At 38.7% G+C, this 17,149-nt stretch overlaps 2 protein-coding genes across 10 annotated transcripts in view; one reads left to right on the top strand and one right to left on the bottom strand.

Moving 5' to 3' along the window:
• The window catches only part of cpx (synaptic transmission protein complexin), a 34,970-nt gene that overhangs the window by 17,570 nt on the left and 251 nt on the right, over positions 1-17,149 (top strand). For 4 of the 9 annotated variants that reach the window (XM_032438996.2, XM_032438995.2, XM_015169442.3 and 1 more), the window contains 4 exons: positions 7,075-7,232; positions 7,882-8,014; positions 10,423-11,835; positions 13,252-15,349. In XM_032438996.2, coding sequence (XP_032294887.1) covers positions 7,075-7,232; positions 7,882-8,014; positions 10,423-10,496 — 365 coding nt within the window. In that variant the 3' untranslated portion in view covers positions 10,497-11,835; positions 13,252-15,349. Of the gene's footprint in view, positions 1-2,571; positions 2,755-7,065; positions 7,233-7,881; positions 8,015-10,422; positions 11,836-13,251; positions 15,350-17,149 lie in introns of those variants that run through there. The other 5 variants (XM_015169440.3, XM_015169439.3, XM_002058462.4 and 2 more) reach the window with 5 other exon arrangements.
• On the bottom strand, positions 3,250-6,319 carry Nepl11 (Neprilysin-like 11). The gene is made up of 2 exons (XM_002058463.4): positions 5,197-6,319; positions 3,250-4,203 (listed from the first exon to the last, which is right to left on the bottom strand). The coding sequence occupies exons 1-2, from the start codon at positions 6,077-6,079 to the stop codon at positions 3,299-3,301; spliced, it is 1,788 nt and encodes a 595-aa protein (XP_002058499.1). The 5' UTR covers positions 6,080-6,319; the 3' UTR covers positions 3,250-3,298.

Below are 17,149 nucleotides of genomic sequence, written 5' to 3' on the forward strand. Positions count from 1 at the left end.
AATACAAATGGAAATGGAAGTCTAATGTAGTATGCCCTCAGCGTGCGCGTATTAAGTCGCATAAATGTCAGCAGCCCCCCCAGTTCAGGCCGTCATCCACATACAGATTCATAGGCAAGCCTAAGACAATTACGGGCCTCCTCCTTGACCCCACCCAACCCTCAAGCCAGCGCCTAACGTGTTGGTATTCAAAATAGCATTCGAAGCAATAAAACGCAGCGTGCGACTTACTTATCCGGCCTTTGGATCGTATATCAGACTTATGACTGGGGACCGTTGCCGCACTTAGCGGCAACCCAAAAGGGATGATAGACTATATATGAACAAGGAGAGGAGGGTGCCCAGCCCGGCCGCAGGGCTAGGTATTAAGTACCCTCATTATGGCCAAGACACGCAGCGCAAAAGTAAAGCTTTTAACGCAAGAAAAAAAAATGAAAGCGAGCAAAAAAATAGCAGAAAAAAAATAATAATAATAAGCACAACCAATTTGTGTGCCCAGAGTTAGATTCAAAGTGATTTCTGTTTTTTTTTTTTTCACAAGATTTTCACCATTTTCTTGGGCGGCAGCTGTCAAGAAAATGCTGCATGCAAATTGAAGTTTTCCGAGGTCTTAAAGGTTCTTCGATGGCCAACGGGTTGTCCATTAGAGAATAAATGTAATATGCAAAATAGCCGGCAAAAAAAAAAAAAATAAATAAGGCAGGAAGAAGAATGCGCAAAAAAAGAGCTGCGGAAAATGAAGAAAAGCTGCTAAATAGGGGGGGTTGGGCGTGGCAGCATGCACAAGCGGTGTTAATTATACTGTCACGATAATTATATTACAATAGGCTTGATTAGTTTTTAATTGAGTTGCGACGAGTTCTTAACATGCAATGAACAACTCCAAACTTGAGAGAGTACATACATACACTCAGAGAAAATAAGGCAGGGTTATTGTACAAACAAGTAACTCCCCCTTTGGCGCATGCTTTTATTAAATATCGAAATTTTCAATCAAAAAAAAAATGTAAGACTCAATTTAAAGAGTTTTCACATTTTAATATACCCAGAGAAAATCAACAAAAGTTAGTGTACTTTAATTTATTTTAGTACAAACTTAATTTAAAAAGTATTTTAAAACTAAATACCTTTGAAACTGAAGCATAAAGCGAACAATATCCCATTTATTAAACCCTTTTGCGCGCAGTGCATGCATATAACCAGATATATGTATGTATGTGTGTATGTGTGTATGTGTGTAGAGAGGTGCTCTTAAAACAAGAGTCAGTTGCAGCCACAAATAAAGCAGAGCAGAAGGTGGGCAGCAGCAGAAGCTGGTCCTGAACAACGGAAAGCGCCAAATGGCATAAAAGGAAGTTCATAAAGTTCATAAAGCAAATTACAAAAGTCTCATAAAAGCGCAACAGTACGCAGTCAGGGGTGGGAGGTGGCCTGCTGCTGAGGGTGAATCGGGTATATTTTGCCTTTTGGCTGTAAAACAATTTGACACCATTTTGTTGCGAGGGGGGGGCAAATCAATTTTTATTATAAAATACATTGGACTGATTTAAGAAAACAATAAATGGACAGCTACACAAATCAAGGCGAATACCCTTAAAAAAAAAAGAAGAGAAGAAAAAGTTAATTCACGCAGCTATTCAGCAAATTGATGACTATAAATTCAATTTAATGTGCGTTGCCTTTAGCACAGCAGCAGAGACATGCAGCAGCAGAGGCAGCAGCAGAGGCAGCGGCAGAGGCAGCGGCAGAGATAGCGGCCGTCGCTGTCGCAGTCGACGCAATAGCAGCAGCAAAATGTGGTCAGTAGCCAGCCAGCTAAACCCCTTGGGCAGCGCGCCGCCCCTTTGGCGACTTTTGCAGAAAAGCGCTCAAGAGCAGCGCGTGGGAATTTTCTATTGCGTTTGCGCTGTCACATCGGGAGGCTGTGCAGCAGCAGCATCATTGACGCCAGCCGCGCTGCCCGAGTGCGACAACAATAATTAGAGCGAGACTGCGGCGGCTGCTGCTGCTGCTGCTGCTGCTGCTGTTATCAGACGCAAAGCCAAAGTCTATGCTAGTTATGCGCAGGCGCTGCAAGGCTCACAGTTAACAGTTAACAGGAGTCAACCCCCTGCGCTTGGGTCAACACACACAATGTGGTCCAGCGACAGCGACTGCGACTGCGACGGCGACAGCGACAGCGACAGCGTCAACGACTGCGACGCTTGGGCATAAAAAGCCCAGCGTTTGCTGGTCTGACTCCTACTCCAGCTTTGCACTTCTGCGACTGAAGTTCTCTCAGGCAGCTGACGTAACCGAGTGCGTCGTCGCTTAAAAGTCGGCAACAGTCAAGTCAAGTTCAGTTTTTGTGCGTTCAGTTCGTGTGCGCTCGTGGCCGGGTACGCACTTCGTTTTACCGCTGCACGAGCAAATCGATTTGGTAGACATGGCAACGCAAGCGGACACAAGCACAGCAAACGATGTCAGAGCCGACGAGTCGAAACGAAGTTCGGCACGATGGCAGCGCACGAAGACGAAGACGAAAGCGCAGCGTCAGTGTGTCACAGTTGCAGCAGACGCGCCTGGGCACACAGTGTACAGTGTGGTGCGGTGCGGCAATGCGTTGACGCTTGTAACTGTAACTGGCCAGTCGTAACCACAACGGCAGCGGCAGCGGTGGCTGCATTTAACGTAGTCGCGTGTTTCCAACAAAAAGCCAGCAGCACGGAGAGATAGCATTGGCCTAAAAGCGTCACGAAATCATGAATTTCATTGGTATGCAAAACAACAAAAAAACATAAAAAAAAAACAGTTAAACCGAAAGGAAGAGAAGTTTTTAAATGTTATTTTCGGTGTTGTGTGCACTTTAATTTCATTTTCAACTCTTTCGCTCAAAACTCTCTCTCTCTCTTTATCTCTCTGTCTGTAACGCTCTCTTTCCTAAAAAAAAAAAAAAACAACTGTAACTGAATACTCTCTGCTAAATGTAAGTCACAAAAACTAACAAATATTTTTTTTTCTTATTTCATTTTATACATATACAGACACTGTAAACGTAAGCATATGCTGAAGAGCACACAAAATCAATCATACAGCCCCCTCCCACCCTACCCTACTCGTCTTGCCATTTGTTTACAATGCGGGTTAAATATATTGATTTTTAGGCATGCTGATGAAAAAAGTTCAAGGTTGAAATTCTGACAACTTTTTCAGTCTGTTTCACATTTCAATCCATTTATTATGCATTCAAGTTGACTACAGGCCAATGTCCAAGTTTTCCACGTTTCCTTTTCTCTTCACATTTTTTTTTTTTTTCTTGTCACGCGTTTGCAGCGAGCGGGCAGCGCTGCTGCTGCGCGTAGAGCGCATCGCCTGGCCGACAGCTGAAGGCCTCGCTGAACTCGGGCGTGTTACGCAAGAGCGCGTGCTGCAGCTGCCGCTTGCGCTCCTGCTGCCCTGGCAGCCCCTCGCGCGGGCACTCCACCAGCAGGCTGCCCACAAAGTACAGCCGCTGCAGCGTCAACTGCAGCCGGCCGACGGTCAGCTGCGGATTCAAACTGGCGACTGCGGCCTGTTGTCCCGTTAGCCACAGCTTGTAGCAGCTGCCCGCCAGGCGCTGCGCCCACATGCTGAGCAGCAGCTCGTGGGCGTTGGTGTTGCTGCCCGCTTGGCTGCAGTTCTGGAACTGGGCAAATTGCTGCTCCGAGTCGGAGCTGCGCCAGGCGCCGGGCGTGCGACTGCTGCTGCCGGCGGCCACCAGATGACGCCCCAAGCGCTCCGACAGCAGCACATAGTTGAGCGGCGCGCTTAGGCTCTGCTGCTGCTTGGCCAGCAGCCCGTTAATTGTCTCGAAGATCTGCGCGTATTGGCGCAGCTGCAGCGCCGCGGCGCTGGGCGGCTGGCGGCTGTGCTGGAAGCGCCGCAGCTTCTCCATGTTGCGATAGAAGCTGCGCCGGCCCAGCTGCAGCGGCTGGTAGGCGGCATCCAGGCGCGCGTCTCCGTTGAGCAGCACGTGCATCAGCTGGCTGAGAAAACGCTGCGAGCCCTGCTCGGAGATCTCGTCGATCCACACGCTGCCCGACAGCTGCTCCTTGTAGGCCCGACCCATCGCCGCGTACATGTGCGTCAGCTGCACCCGATCCGAGCTCAGGCGCTGCAGCAGATGCGCATAGACGTCGCCGGCATAGGCCTCAGCCAGCTGCTGGCAGTCGGCGGCAGAGATGTCTGCAAGGCAGAAAACAATAATACGTTTGACAATTTGAGTCGGGCAGCACCGTCCGTGCAATACTCTGTTAGCATGCCAAAACTTATATACATAGAGAAAATGCTTGCAGAAATGTGAGAAGAAATGAGAAAAGAAACTAATCGTTGGCCCAATTGTTTCTAAGGAGCATAAGATATAGTTGTCCGATATTGATATGAAGTGTCTTATATGTGTCTAAAATGTCTATAATGTCGAATATGTAATTACAATTATATATAACTGTAATTAGTAAGTAATTAGAAGTAATTGAAACTGAGAGACTAGAGGCAAGCCAGAAAGATAGACAGAAAAGAGTTTTCTTAGTTTTCTTAGTGACTCTTCAACTGTCGCCCCCTCACCGTGACTTGTAAACTTCGTGCCCCGAGTGTTAGGAATGTCTTCAGCATTTACTTAATTAAGGTGTCAAGCGAGAGACAGACTGACAGACAAACGGACAGACTGACAGGAAATAAGATAGACAGACAGACAAACGAATAGATGAAGAATCTTGCCCGTTCACGTCGCGTATGAGTAATGTGTTCGCATATTACGTATACGCAGCTATCAGATAATTTAGAAGACAGACAATAACAAAGACAGACAGACGGACACACTGCTGCTAGCACTAAGGCAATAATACCCAATTCGTTTTGCGAACAGAGTATTAAGAATCTTCGCATATTACGTATACGCGCCCATGAGATTATCTAGAAGAAGTCAGATGATAGCCCAAATTGCATCGTTTTTAAACAGACTATTAAGAATCTGACCCGTTCACGTCGCGTATGAGCAATGTTTTCACATATTACGTATACGCACCCATCAGGTTATCGGGAAAAAGACAAAAATACAAACAGACAGACAGACGGACACATTTCTGATAGCACTAAGGCAATATGCCCCTGTTCTACTTGGGAACAGAGTATTAAGAATTTTGCACGACGCGAATGTGCTAAAATATTACGTATACGCACCCATCAGATAATCAATCCAAATCCAGTTGAGCAGGCGATGCATGCTAGTATTTTGGAGCAGCTGCATGTAGTCGACGAGGCGTGGCAGCTGCTTGACGACAATCGCATCCGTCGGCTGCAGCGTCTTGCCGCCGAGCAGCCGCCGAAAGTAGCCGTCCCAGTCGAGGCGCGACATCGAAATGTTGCCAATGGTCGAGCGCTTGAAGTTGGCATAGCTGAACTGCACCTGGTCGTCGATGCGTTCGGTTTTGATAATGTCGCGACGACTGCGCTCGAGGCTGAGCACCTCCAGCGCGGCGACATGGGCGCGACTCTGTTCCACGCCAAAGCTCTGGAGCAGCTCGCCCACACGCTGCTCGAACTTGCGCAACGTGTGCCGCCTGGTCAGATCCGGCTGCAGTGTGACCAGCCGCTGATTCGACTGCATGCTGATGCTGCTCTCGAAAAAGTATGGCGCACCCATCTCATGGAACTGGCCCAGCAATGCCAGCCAGCCCAGCGCCGTCCGATTGCTGCCGGCGTCCAGAACGGGCCAGCCGCCGCTGCTTCTGTACAGGAGCGAGGACTTGAGCGAGTCCACGGTGCGCGTGTTCTCGCAGGACTTGTAAAAGTTCAATAGCTGCCGCTCCATGTCCAGCAGCTGGATGGGATTGGCTGCGCGCAACAGCTGCTGGAAGCGCTGCTGTTCCTGCTGGCGGCGCAGCGTTTGATTCCCATTCGCGCTACGCCCGCAGACATAGCCATAAAAGTCCTGACAGGGCGAACGCGTTTTGTCCAGCAGCTGCTCCAGCTGCTCGCCAAAGCGCAGCACATCGTTGTCCGGGCTGTTGCCGCAAGCGGCATGCAACAACCACAACACGAGAAAGAATAGTTGCACAGACATTTGCTGCCTCGACCGGCTGCCACTAGCTTCAAGCTGAGAATGGCTATGGCCAACTGTTAATGTAGCTGTCACTGTAACTGACCCTGGTCACACTTTGAGGTCAAAGCGTTTGAAAGGTCGCATCGAATGCAAATCACCGGAAATTGCCCACAATTCCACTTCCGCAGCGAAGTCTTTTGTGGCACGTTTGTGCGTCGCGTCGCGTCGCGTCGCTTTCAATGCTGCCGCCCAACTAATCGCGTTTCCACTGGCAGCCCGATTAGCCCCAGCTATCAGTGGCAACCCAGACCAGCCGCAACCCCAGAGACCAGACTACACTTGGCAAAAATTCCAAGTACTCTTTATTCTTAAATTAATATAGCAAAAATGTTGATACTAAAAACAAGCATAAAATGTTCTTAGCAAGCGTACATTTCATAGGTTATGTATTTAGAAATCTACAAAAAGTTGTTCCCAGTCAATTAAATTTAAGGTCCCAAATATTTACTTCAAGAATTTACATGCTTAAAACAAGCAAGCAAATAATCTAAATTCAACTATGACTGAAAAAAACTTCTTGTGACGAGAATTTCGTTCTCAGTTTAAGAAATCTTAAGCTTAAGCACAGCATACTTATTTAAATAAGTAACATACTTAAAATACGCAGGAAATGTTCTCAACTGAAATGTAATTCGACATTTCGAAGAAAATCTGCTTAAATCGCAAACTTTGTTGTCGAATTTGGCTGGATTCTGACAACAAGTGCAAACGCACTTGATTTAAGTAGAAAAACTTGAAGTTTTTAATTTGCAGTGTAGAGCCAAGTAGTTGTTACAATCTATGAATCAGAGTCAAAATGTCAAGCTAAAATTGGTCATGACCGATTTTGATTGGACTAGATCAGCAGACATAATCAGCTGCGTTATAGTGTATACTGTACAGTAAACACACATAAAATAAACTCAGCATAATTATACTAAAACCGATTTCTTTGCATCTTTGTGCAGGCGCTGTAGGAGGCGATGGTGGCGATGATGGCGACGACAAGGAAAAGGCAGAGGAGGAGGAGAGAGAGCGCCAAGAGGCCATACGCGAGGCCGAGGAGCGGCGCAAGGAGAAGCACCGAAAGATGGAGGAGGAGCGCGAAAAGATGAGACAGGACATACGTGACAAGGTAAGCAAAATTCAATGCGATTCGATTAAGATCCAGGCCAAGTGCGACGCGTGAATTCCTGCCGCAGTTCAAATTGACTCTAGTAGGGAGTCCTTTCACGAGCGACTCCCTAACGGAGTCAGATTGAATTACAAAGGACCCAGACAACGAGTAAAAATGTGCCAAGTGACAAAGTGTTAAACAAGTGAATAAATGGACAATATGCGATTTAAGCTGTACAGTGAAAGCTCGCTTTAGCGAACAGTTGAGGTAGTTCTTCAAGAAATAGAAAATGAAAAGCAAGAATGTAAATCTAAGAAAACCCTTTTTGGTATATTCTTCCTACCTCATGAATTTCTGAATTTGAGCCAGCGAACTGCCGCTTGCTGGTTCAACGCTCAGGCAAAGAAATAACCCAGAGCAATTTTCTAATTTTTGCTAACATTTTATTTACAAGTCCGGCTATATATAAATATTCCAAATTCGAATTGATTTTCCGCTCTGCCGCCAGAAGATTGGAGTTCAAGCATTCGCTGTCCGTTATTAGAGCTTTCACTGTATAAACACACACACACACACACACACACACAATACAGAAACACACAGACACTCAGACAGACACTCAGATATATACAATTTGCATATGGCACTCGGCCAAACACTCTTACAGTACAACATCAAGAAAAAGGAGGAAATTGTCGAGGCAATGCCACAGGAGGAGCCAAATCCGTTGATGCGAAAAAAGAAGACGCCCGAGGAGCTGGCCGCCGAGGCCGAGCAGGAGGAGCTCGACGATTTTACAAGTAAGTCAGAGATGTTTCAATTTACAAAATCCGGCCCCGTCTATATGTAGCACTCGTACTCAAATGTATCTATGTATATGTATATACTATCTTCAACTGGTCTTTAAACTAGAAATATGCTAATCTATATAATATTAAATTCACCAAGTCGCGGCTAAACTGCTCTCGCTCTCTCTCTCCCTAGTAACTGTGTGTAACTGTATGAGCACTCTCTTGCTCTCTCGCTCTCTTGTTTTTGATGTATTTTTGTACTATTTATTATTTTTATGTATTCAAAAATGTTTTTTTCAAGCGGCTGTCAACAAAACCAACAACAAAATACAACAATAAAAAACAACACAAAAAAAGAAAATAAAAAACAATAAACACCACGGCGCTTGAAAGTAGTATGTGTGTGTGTGTGTGTCTGTGTGTGTGTGTGTGAGTATCTATGTGTCGTTATCTATCTACTCGTGCTCGTAAAACTATATAGCTACTGTCAAGCTATCTCTATCTCTCTCTAATACTACCTACTAATTACTACTACTATATATGTATCTGTACTATGTTTCCTGTGCGTATGTAAGCTCTAAACTAATCGTATCTACTAACTAAACTCTAAAACTATCAACTAATCAAACTTTAAAGCAACGAATGAACAATCTCTATCAAGTGTGCACTCCATTCTCTCTTTCTCTCGCTCTCTCGCTCTCGCTCTCTTTCTCTCTCTCTCTCTCATTTAATTGATTTAGTTTTCATTCTGTTTTGAATCATCTCGTTTTATTTCTTCTCGAGTATTTCATTCGGTTTATCCTTTTTTAAATGGTATATACCTATATCTATAAGAAATATGTGTTGTATTCGAAACTGGGTTGCAAATCGAATAAATTAATTAATTGATGTTAGTGTAGACAATTGAAAGATTGTCGTCTTTGTACTTAGGTTTAATATTAGACTAAGGTAAGTGCGAAAATTCATTAAAAATATTTCTGTGTGTGGTAAACTAATTGCAAGCTCTTGCATTTGTAATTCATCTTTTACACCCGACTCACTCTCTATCTCTCTCTCTCTCGCTCTATCTCGCTCTCTCTCTCTCTCGCTCGCTCTCTCTATCAAACTATCTGTCAAACTCTATTGAGAAACCCTTTGTCAGATTGAATACAATACTCAAGTGTTTCCGTAAAACTCACAACATATACAAATATGAAGAAGAAAAAAACACACACACGAGTCCAGTACGAAAATAAAAGATATTAGATTAGGGGTATGCCCGTAACGAGGCTGGGTTTAGAGTTGAGGTCTGGTAGTTATAGTTATTCGATTATACTTACATTATATTTCTATTTTTTACAAACGAAACTTTGTTTATCCTTTAACAACATCAAAAACTCACCAACTGCACTCTAACTAACTTATAAATAGAACTTTATATGATTTCTCTTAAAACTAAAACCAAACTTAAAATAAAACCAACAAACTTTATTTCCATGGCTTGTGCGCTCGAATTACATTTGAAAACTAAACACGCATAACAAAAAGAAAAAAAAAAAAAAACTAAATATCCAAACTGAACTTGATGAAAACTTTTCGCTAATTGTGTTTTATGCTAACAAAACGTAATCAAAACATAAATAAACTTAGTAAAACCAAAAGAAAAACAAAACAAAAACAAATATCGTATCTATCAACTTTTTCCCTCTTGCAATTGTTTATTCTCTTTCTCCTTTAATCCGTATGTAGTATATGTATTTAACATAATGCTATGTGAAATATATATAATGCATATGCCGTCTATGTATGTGTATTTCTCTCCACTCTCTTCACACGCACAACTCCCACGCCATCTATCCTATCGCTATCACACTCACACGACTAACTGTGACTCTCTCTTACGCTCTCTCTCACTCTCACTCTCTCTCTCTCTCTCTCCCTCTACTTTTGTCTATCTGTTAATTACATGAGTACTTTCTGTTACACTGTTAATTACATGAGTACTCGACACGATTACATTACAGACTCTGATTACGTTATATATATGCTACACTAATTGCAATTATGATTTGGCAAGCAGAAATATAAGCATTTAATTTATTAAAACTCCCGCCCGCCTCCACCTGCGTCCCCGACTCTACACCTGCTGCATTGCATTTTGAGTGATGTCTCTTTGATTCCAAGCATAAATATACTTATACCTATTTTCATTTAGACCAATTATATATATGATTATATGGCTACCGTACAGTTAACAGTTGCACTCAAATACGTTACGCGACGTCCCGTTGCGCTATGTTAGTTAACATGAGCATCCATTAAAAAATGAAAAAAAAAAATACATATACATATACCAGTTGAACATACATAACATTTGTAGTCTACTCTACAAAATATGCTTATTTATTGCTGTTTCCATACTCAATTTCTTTTTACAGAACTGAAAAATCAAATAGAAACGCAAGTAAATGAGCTAAAAACTCAAATAGAGGGAAAATGTGTCATGCAGTGATATGTCAGTCATCATAAATGATATATAAAATAATAATAACCATAATAATATCCGAATTCAAAAATAATAACTGAGTTAACCAAAAAAAAAACCGATCAAATGCAATTGATTTAAATCACACTCAACTTCAATTTGTTGCTATTAATATAAAGTTGCAAGCAAAGAAGCAAAAAACAAACAAATATTATGTTCGAAACGTTCTGCATAATATGGAAAAAGCATAAACTAATATTCTATTTACCATACTTATAAACCCGACTCCTAATTCGGCAGCAATAAATCAACCAAAGAATATATAAAACGCCGCAATAATTGAGGTTATGTGAAGCATAAGGATTATATACTATTATTATATCATAACAATTAAAACAATTAAAACGAAAGCCAATAATAAAACAAATAGCATAATAATAATAATAAAAACGATGCAAATTCAATGAAAATTAAACATATGTATGTATGAAAACAGGACGGTGAAATCCTATTGAATTTTAAAGTAGTTAAAGCATAAACCAAATTATGTATAAACGAAATATAGTAAACGCCTTTAATAATATTCAAATCACTTTTGCTTCGATGATAATGTAATATACTCAAAGCCCCAAAAAAAAAGAAAAAAAATGAAAAAAAAAAAAAAGAAAATGCATAACCGTTGTTTAGTTGATAGCATTGCGAAATTTACGATAACGATAACGATAAAGAGTTCGAGATCGAATTCGAAATCGAAACTAAAAAAAAACTGCGATTGGTGCGACAGAGACAGAAACAGAAACAGATTTAATGGAGGTGTTGCTGAACCATGTCGAACCGTCGAAATACGTTGCTGAAAATCTCTTTTTTGGACTTTAATAACACACACACACAAAAATACCTATCTATATACCCGAAAGGATTTATCTGGATACCAAGCTCTATAATACGATACACTAGCCTATTATATATATATAAATATATATATATAAAACAAACGCCAGCTTCTTCTATTGTTGATATATTTCCGACACGAATTCAAGCTAAATTTTCCCCAATGTGAATATTCGCTAACAAAATTGACTGCAGAGATGGTAAAAAACAAACAAAAAAAACCTCATCGTTGGTACTCGAAACGATTTAACCAAAAGACAAAAACAAAACCAAAATTAAATTTAACTCAATTACTCACGATCCGTTTGTTTATTAAGCTCAAGAGATATTTTTCCTAACAGCTGTAACATTTTGTTTCTTTCCTATACAAAAAAAATATTAAAAAAAAAACAAAACAAAATACACAACACAACAATTGAGACATTCTAAGCTATTTGAGATACTTACTGAACATACTGATTGATGCTTCTGAAATGTAAGTAAACCCCCAAAATATACCTAAATCTAAATACTAAATCTATATACATTAAACCTTACAATACTTGAGTTTCAGTTTCCTTAATTACATGAAATATATATATATACTTATATTTGTTAAGTTCACAATTATACAGTAGGCAATAAAGTTTAACTAAAAAAAAAAAAATGAAAAAATACCGAAAGTGAAAGTATATAAACTTAGATAATACTTTATATTGTAGCCAATTAGCCGAAGGACAATAGTTCGTAAGAAAACGCTAGGCAGTTCGAGAGCATATTGCTGTGATACATTTAGCATACATTTTTGCCACGCCCCCCGCCCCCCCTAAAATGCAGACATAAACAAACCAAAAAAATACCGAAACGCATATGCATGCTTTAAAGTGCAGAGAAAAATACTCCTCGAAATACTAACAGACATACAATACGTAATGCCATAATACATACAAAACCAAGGATCAAAAGACGGAACCCTCAAACAAATACTATATATATGTATAAATATATATATACTATATATATATATATAGATATAACTCTGTTGTCTGCTCCGACTTTGTAAAGTTGTCAAGGGTAGGTACTCGCCTACATCCATTATATACCCACAAAACATATGCCACTTCTGATTGTATATATAATACGATGTTTCACCAAACAACATGAAAATAAAAAAAGTACACTTCACCTGGTACAGAATGCAATATTGTATGCATGAATGTACAGATATCAACCTATATATATATATACAGACAGTTGCACAGATACGAGTCGAATTTATCTCAATTATATTTAATGATTGTATGTGAAATTATATCGTATATCGTGTATCGTTGGTCTATCGTTTATCGATTACTCGATCACTCGTATGTATGCTAACAATATATAACTATATATATCACACCTTTCTGTACCAACATGCCCTTTCCAAACATTGTGCTCAAAATCCGTCTTTACATCCGCCTGTAGTATGCCTTATAGAGATAACCAAAAATATAAGAAAAATTAATATTATATATATACATATAAAATTTTATTATTAAACAGAAACATTTGGAAAGGACATTTCAACTTCGGCTAGTCGAAGTTCGAAGTTTTTTTCGTTTATTATTATTTTTATATTACCTACTTATCCAATATATATAAATATATATATAAATACATATGAATAAATGTTTTAATCACACTGCATTCTCTATATCTCTCTCTCTCTCTTTCTCTGGTGTCTTTCTCTCTCTTTCTCTCTCTTCTTTTGATTTGAAACACTCTTTTGAATCTTTAATCTGCGCCACTTCTACTACTACTACTACTCTGCCTAAAAATACAACAACAACAACAACAACACGAAACAACAACAACAACAACTCTACCAAAATCTTCACCCCAACAACTACGACTCGCTGGTCTCTTTCAGACATATGTACTCTCGGTGTTTAATATGATATACCACTCGTATCATCATCAACAACAACAACAACAACAGCACAAGAAAACAACAACAACAACCAGTACAAGTACAACAACAACAACAACCTACATCTACTACAGAAGTAACCTTATATTAACTATATATTATAAAGAAAAACCATTTTTTAAAACAGAACCAACAAAAAATACCAACAAAATACCAAAAAATTACCAACAAAATACCACACCATTATTTCTAAACGTTGTGTAAATTTTCATTTACTTCCTTTGCATAGTTCACAGTCACAGTCCCACAGACACACACACACTCACGAAATACACACACACCCACACCCACACACACACATACACACATCATATAGTCACATGCATTTAAATAGCCAAGAAATATGGTGTTGTAAATGTTAAAAGTTATGTACAGTTCCAACAAAAATAAAATACCAAAAAAATAAATGTACAATTTACATATTACAGTAAATACCATATAGTGAATATAGCTAATATATATATATATATACATATATATATATATACACAAATATATATATAGATGGTATGATATATCACAACAGTATCATAATGAACAATCAACATTAATACAAAACAATATTAAACAGAAAACCAAAAAAAGAAAAATACCGAGAATTTATATTATGTCCCTGCCTGAATGCCACAGGCTTTCAGTGAACCAATACTTTGTGTGTTGCTCAACACTGTTTCGCTCAACATAGGCTTTGAGTGTTGTTCAACACTGCTGAATTTTCATCTTCTGACTTACAGAAAATTCAAAAAATAACCAAGAAATTATACTATGTCCTTTTCTGAACGACACGCACTTTCTTATACCTATCTTTTCCGTGTTTTTCAACACAGTTTCACTTGCAACAGGCTTTCACTTTACCAATATTTTGTGTGTTGTTCAACACTGTTTCACTTAAATCTTCTGATTAACGGCAACAAAAGAACTAACTAGTTTCGGGCTGCATTCACGCCAATCTCAATCTCTGTCAATCTAATAAAGCAATTCCCTAGTGCCCCCCGTCGCTCCGGACAAGAAATGTCGGGAACGATCGAACGATTGAATGCCTTACAGTGGCTCCTATGAAAAGCGCATAGATACTATATCCGAAGGAAGCTTAAGATCTTTAACTTCAAACTACTTACTGCAACTACTACGCCTAGAGCCTAGCCTAATGCTAACTACTATTCTACTCTAAATACATATAAATATATATATATATATATACAGATATATGTATATATATATATAAGTATATTTTCCCCAAAAAGCAACAGATTTTACTAGTTTTACCGAACCTAAGTCTTATGCTCTTTCCAATTCTTAGCTCTTAAATCTAAACGAGAAAATGCTTTCTACTTAACATACTTACATATAGCGAAATGTTTAACTAGATTCTATAAAGGAAATATCTCTATTGCGTTCTTTCAAAAACATATATATATGATATTGAAGTTCACTTTAATTGTTTACGAAATAAAAACCAAAAAAGGAAAAAAACGAATCAAGCATTCAAAATACAAGAAAAAACTTATACAAAAAAAAATATATATACAACACATATTATTCAATCATAACGAAAGAATTTTAACGTAAATCATAAATGTTAAAGACGAAAAAAAAAATGTTAAAAATGGTTCAGATGAATTTTTTTGTTTTGACGTTTAATATTACATATATATAGTTATGATAATGTATGTATATGTATATCGGAAAGTTTATAGCAAGCAGATTATTATTGAATATATTTAATTAAATATATGCATATGCATGCCTATATATACATGCATATATACACACACACACACACACACGCACACACATACACAGACACACATGACATTATATAAATATATATATGTATATATAGCTATGCATATGTGTAACCAAATAGGGAAATGAATTTAAACAAAACATCAAACAAAAAAGAACAAATTATAAAAAAAAAATAATGTTGAAAATTATACCATTCAAGTCATTATTAGATGTGAAAGCAGTTCTATACACAGCAAAACCAAGAAACAAAAACAAAAACCAAAAAAAAAAAAAAAAAAGAAAAGAAAAACGAAAACGAAAAACCAATTTAATAAAAAAAAAAAACGTTAATAGTTGATTAATTATATTGTTACTTTGAACATTTGATTAAAAAGAAAAAAAAAAAAAACAAAAACCGAAATGAATAATAAAAAAAAAATGATATATATGTATAAATATATACTCATATGAGAAAAAAAAAACACAAATAATACAATGGGTTTTTCTTGATTCCTGGGCAAGCAGCTCTCTCTCTCTCTCTCTCTCTCTCTCTCTGTCATATGTACAACCAATACACTCTCTCTCTCTCTCTCTCTCCTTCTCTCTCTCTTTCTCTCTGTGATACTACGTATAGCGAACTTGATTTGGCATGACTGTTAGTCTAAATGTTTCTAAAACTTCTATGTGTCTCTCTCTCTCTCTATCTAACTGTCTATCTATCTCTCTCTCTCTCTCTCTCCTTTCCTCTTTCCTGTTTCATTTGCCCTCTTCCTTTCCCTTCTATCTAACTGATTAAGCGCAGGTGCTGCTGTCTATCGTCTATCCTAACTATTCTAACGCTAAGTATACCTACTCTTAAATGGAATGTGCTGCGTTTTCTACTAAGTATTAAGCACATATTCGTACAACATGCAAATGATAAACAACAAACAATAAAAAACGCATCTCTGCATCTGCATCTACTACATCTGAGCCGCAGCTCAGATACACAGATCCACACACAATTCTCCCCCCGGGGTAAAGGTGAGTTATGTGTAGCTTCTTGAAGTCCGTTTATAGCAAAGCTCTCGATAGACACGCTCGTAAGTATTTAGGTGTTTCTTTATTTTCTCTTTCTTTTCCCTTAACATTTTCCCACTTAATGCATTTTTCCGTTGTGCTGTTCGATGTCAACTCACAAGCACCTGAACCAGACCAGGTAGGTGCCCCCCTCTCCCTCACATCTATGTCGTGCCGCACAGCTCACAACCACAACACGAACCGACGACAAAGTTGCCAAGCCACAGCTAAATTGAAAAAATAAATACTTTCCACAAAAAAAAAAAAAAAAAAGAAAAGAAAATGCAAATCCCTTAGGATAAATTTGTCCTGTGTGTCCTCTAGCAAAGTGCTGAAGTAACAAAACAAAAGCAATCAAAACTCGCAACAAATTTAACTCTTTCATTTCGATACCCTTGCAAAGGGTACTATACTTTTGTCGTGGATTATGTAACTCATAGAGCAACATATCCTAATGTATTATATATATTCCTTGTCTATGAATTCCTACTTAATTAAAGGCTTATATATAGCCCGACTTCTATATCACATAGTTTCTTTTAATGAATATTTTAGGGAATATTTCTCAATTTTTCAAAATCTCCAAGCTTAACCAGCTTCTTAACTAAACAAGCCATAAAGGATTTCTTCCTGGTTCCATTCATCTGAGCCGAATCTTATCAATATCGGGAATAGTTTTTCTTTTTTTACAAGATCTTCAAAATCAACAAGTTTCTTAACTCAACTAGGTATTCCAAGTTCCATTCATCACCATTTCGGACTACTTTATTATGTGAAAGGAGTTTTTATAAGAAATTACTGTTTACATTCTTCAAAATCTCCAAGCTCAACAAGTTTCTAAACTAGGCATTAAATAAATTTCTACCAGGTTCCATTCAACTGAGCAAAATCTTATCATTTTCGTACTACTTTATCATATCCAAAGAATGTTTATAGGGAATATTTGATCTAACCTCACAATATGCGCAGCCAGTCTGCAAGGGTATTCGTCTTCGGCTTGCCGAAAATGTACTTGTAATTCTTGTTTCTTATACTTTTTCTTTTTTCATTT

The sequence above is a fragment of the Drosophila virilis genome, chromosome 2 (genome assembly GCF_030788295.1).
Source record: "Drosophila virilis strain 15010-1051.87 chromosome 2, Dvir_AGI_RSII-ME, whole genome shotgun sequence".
Classification (NCBI taxonomy): domain Eukaryota; kingdom Metazoa; phylum Arthropoda; class Insecta; order Diptera; family Drosophilidae; genus Drosophila; species Drosophila virilis.

Coding starts and splice junctions, on each gene's coding strand:
- Nepl11 (XM_002058463.4), bottom strand. CDS start 6,079: ATGTCTGTGCAACTATTCTTTCTCGTGTTGTGGTTGTTGCATGCCGCT. Junction 4,204..5,196: donor TTGGATTGATTATCTGATGG/GTGCGTATACGT, acceptor TCTGCCTTGCAG/ACATCTCTGCCGCCGACTGC.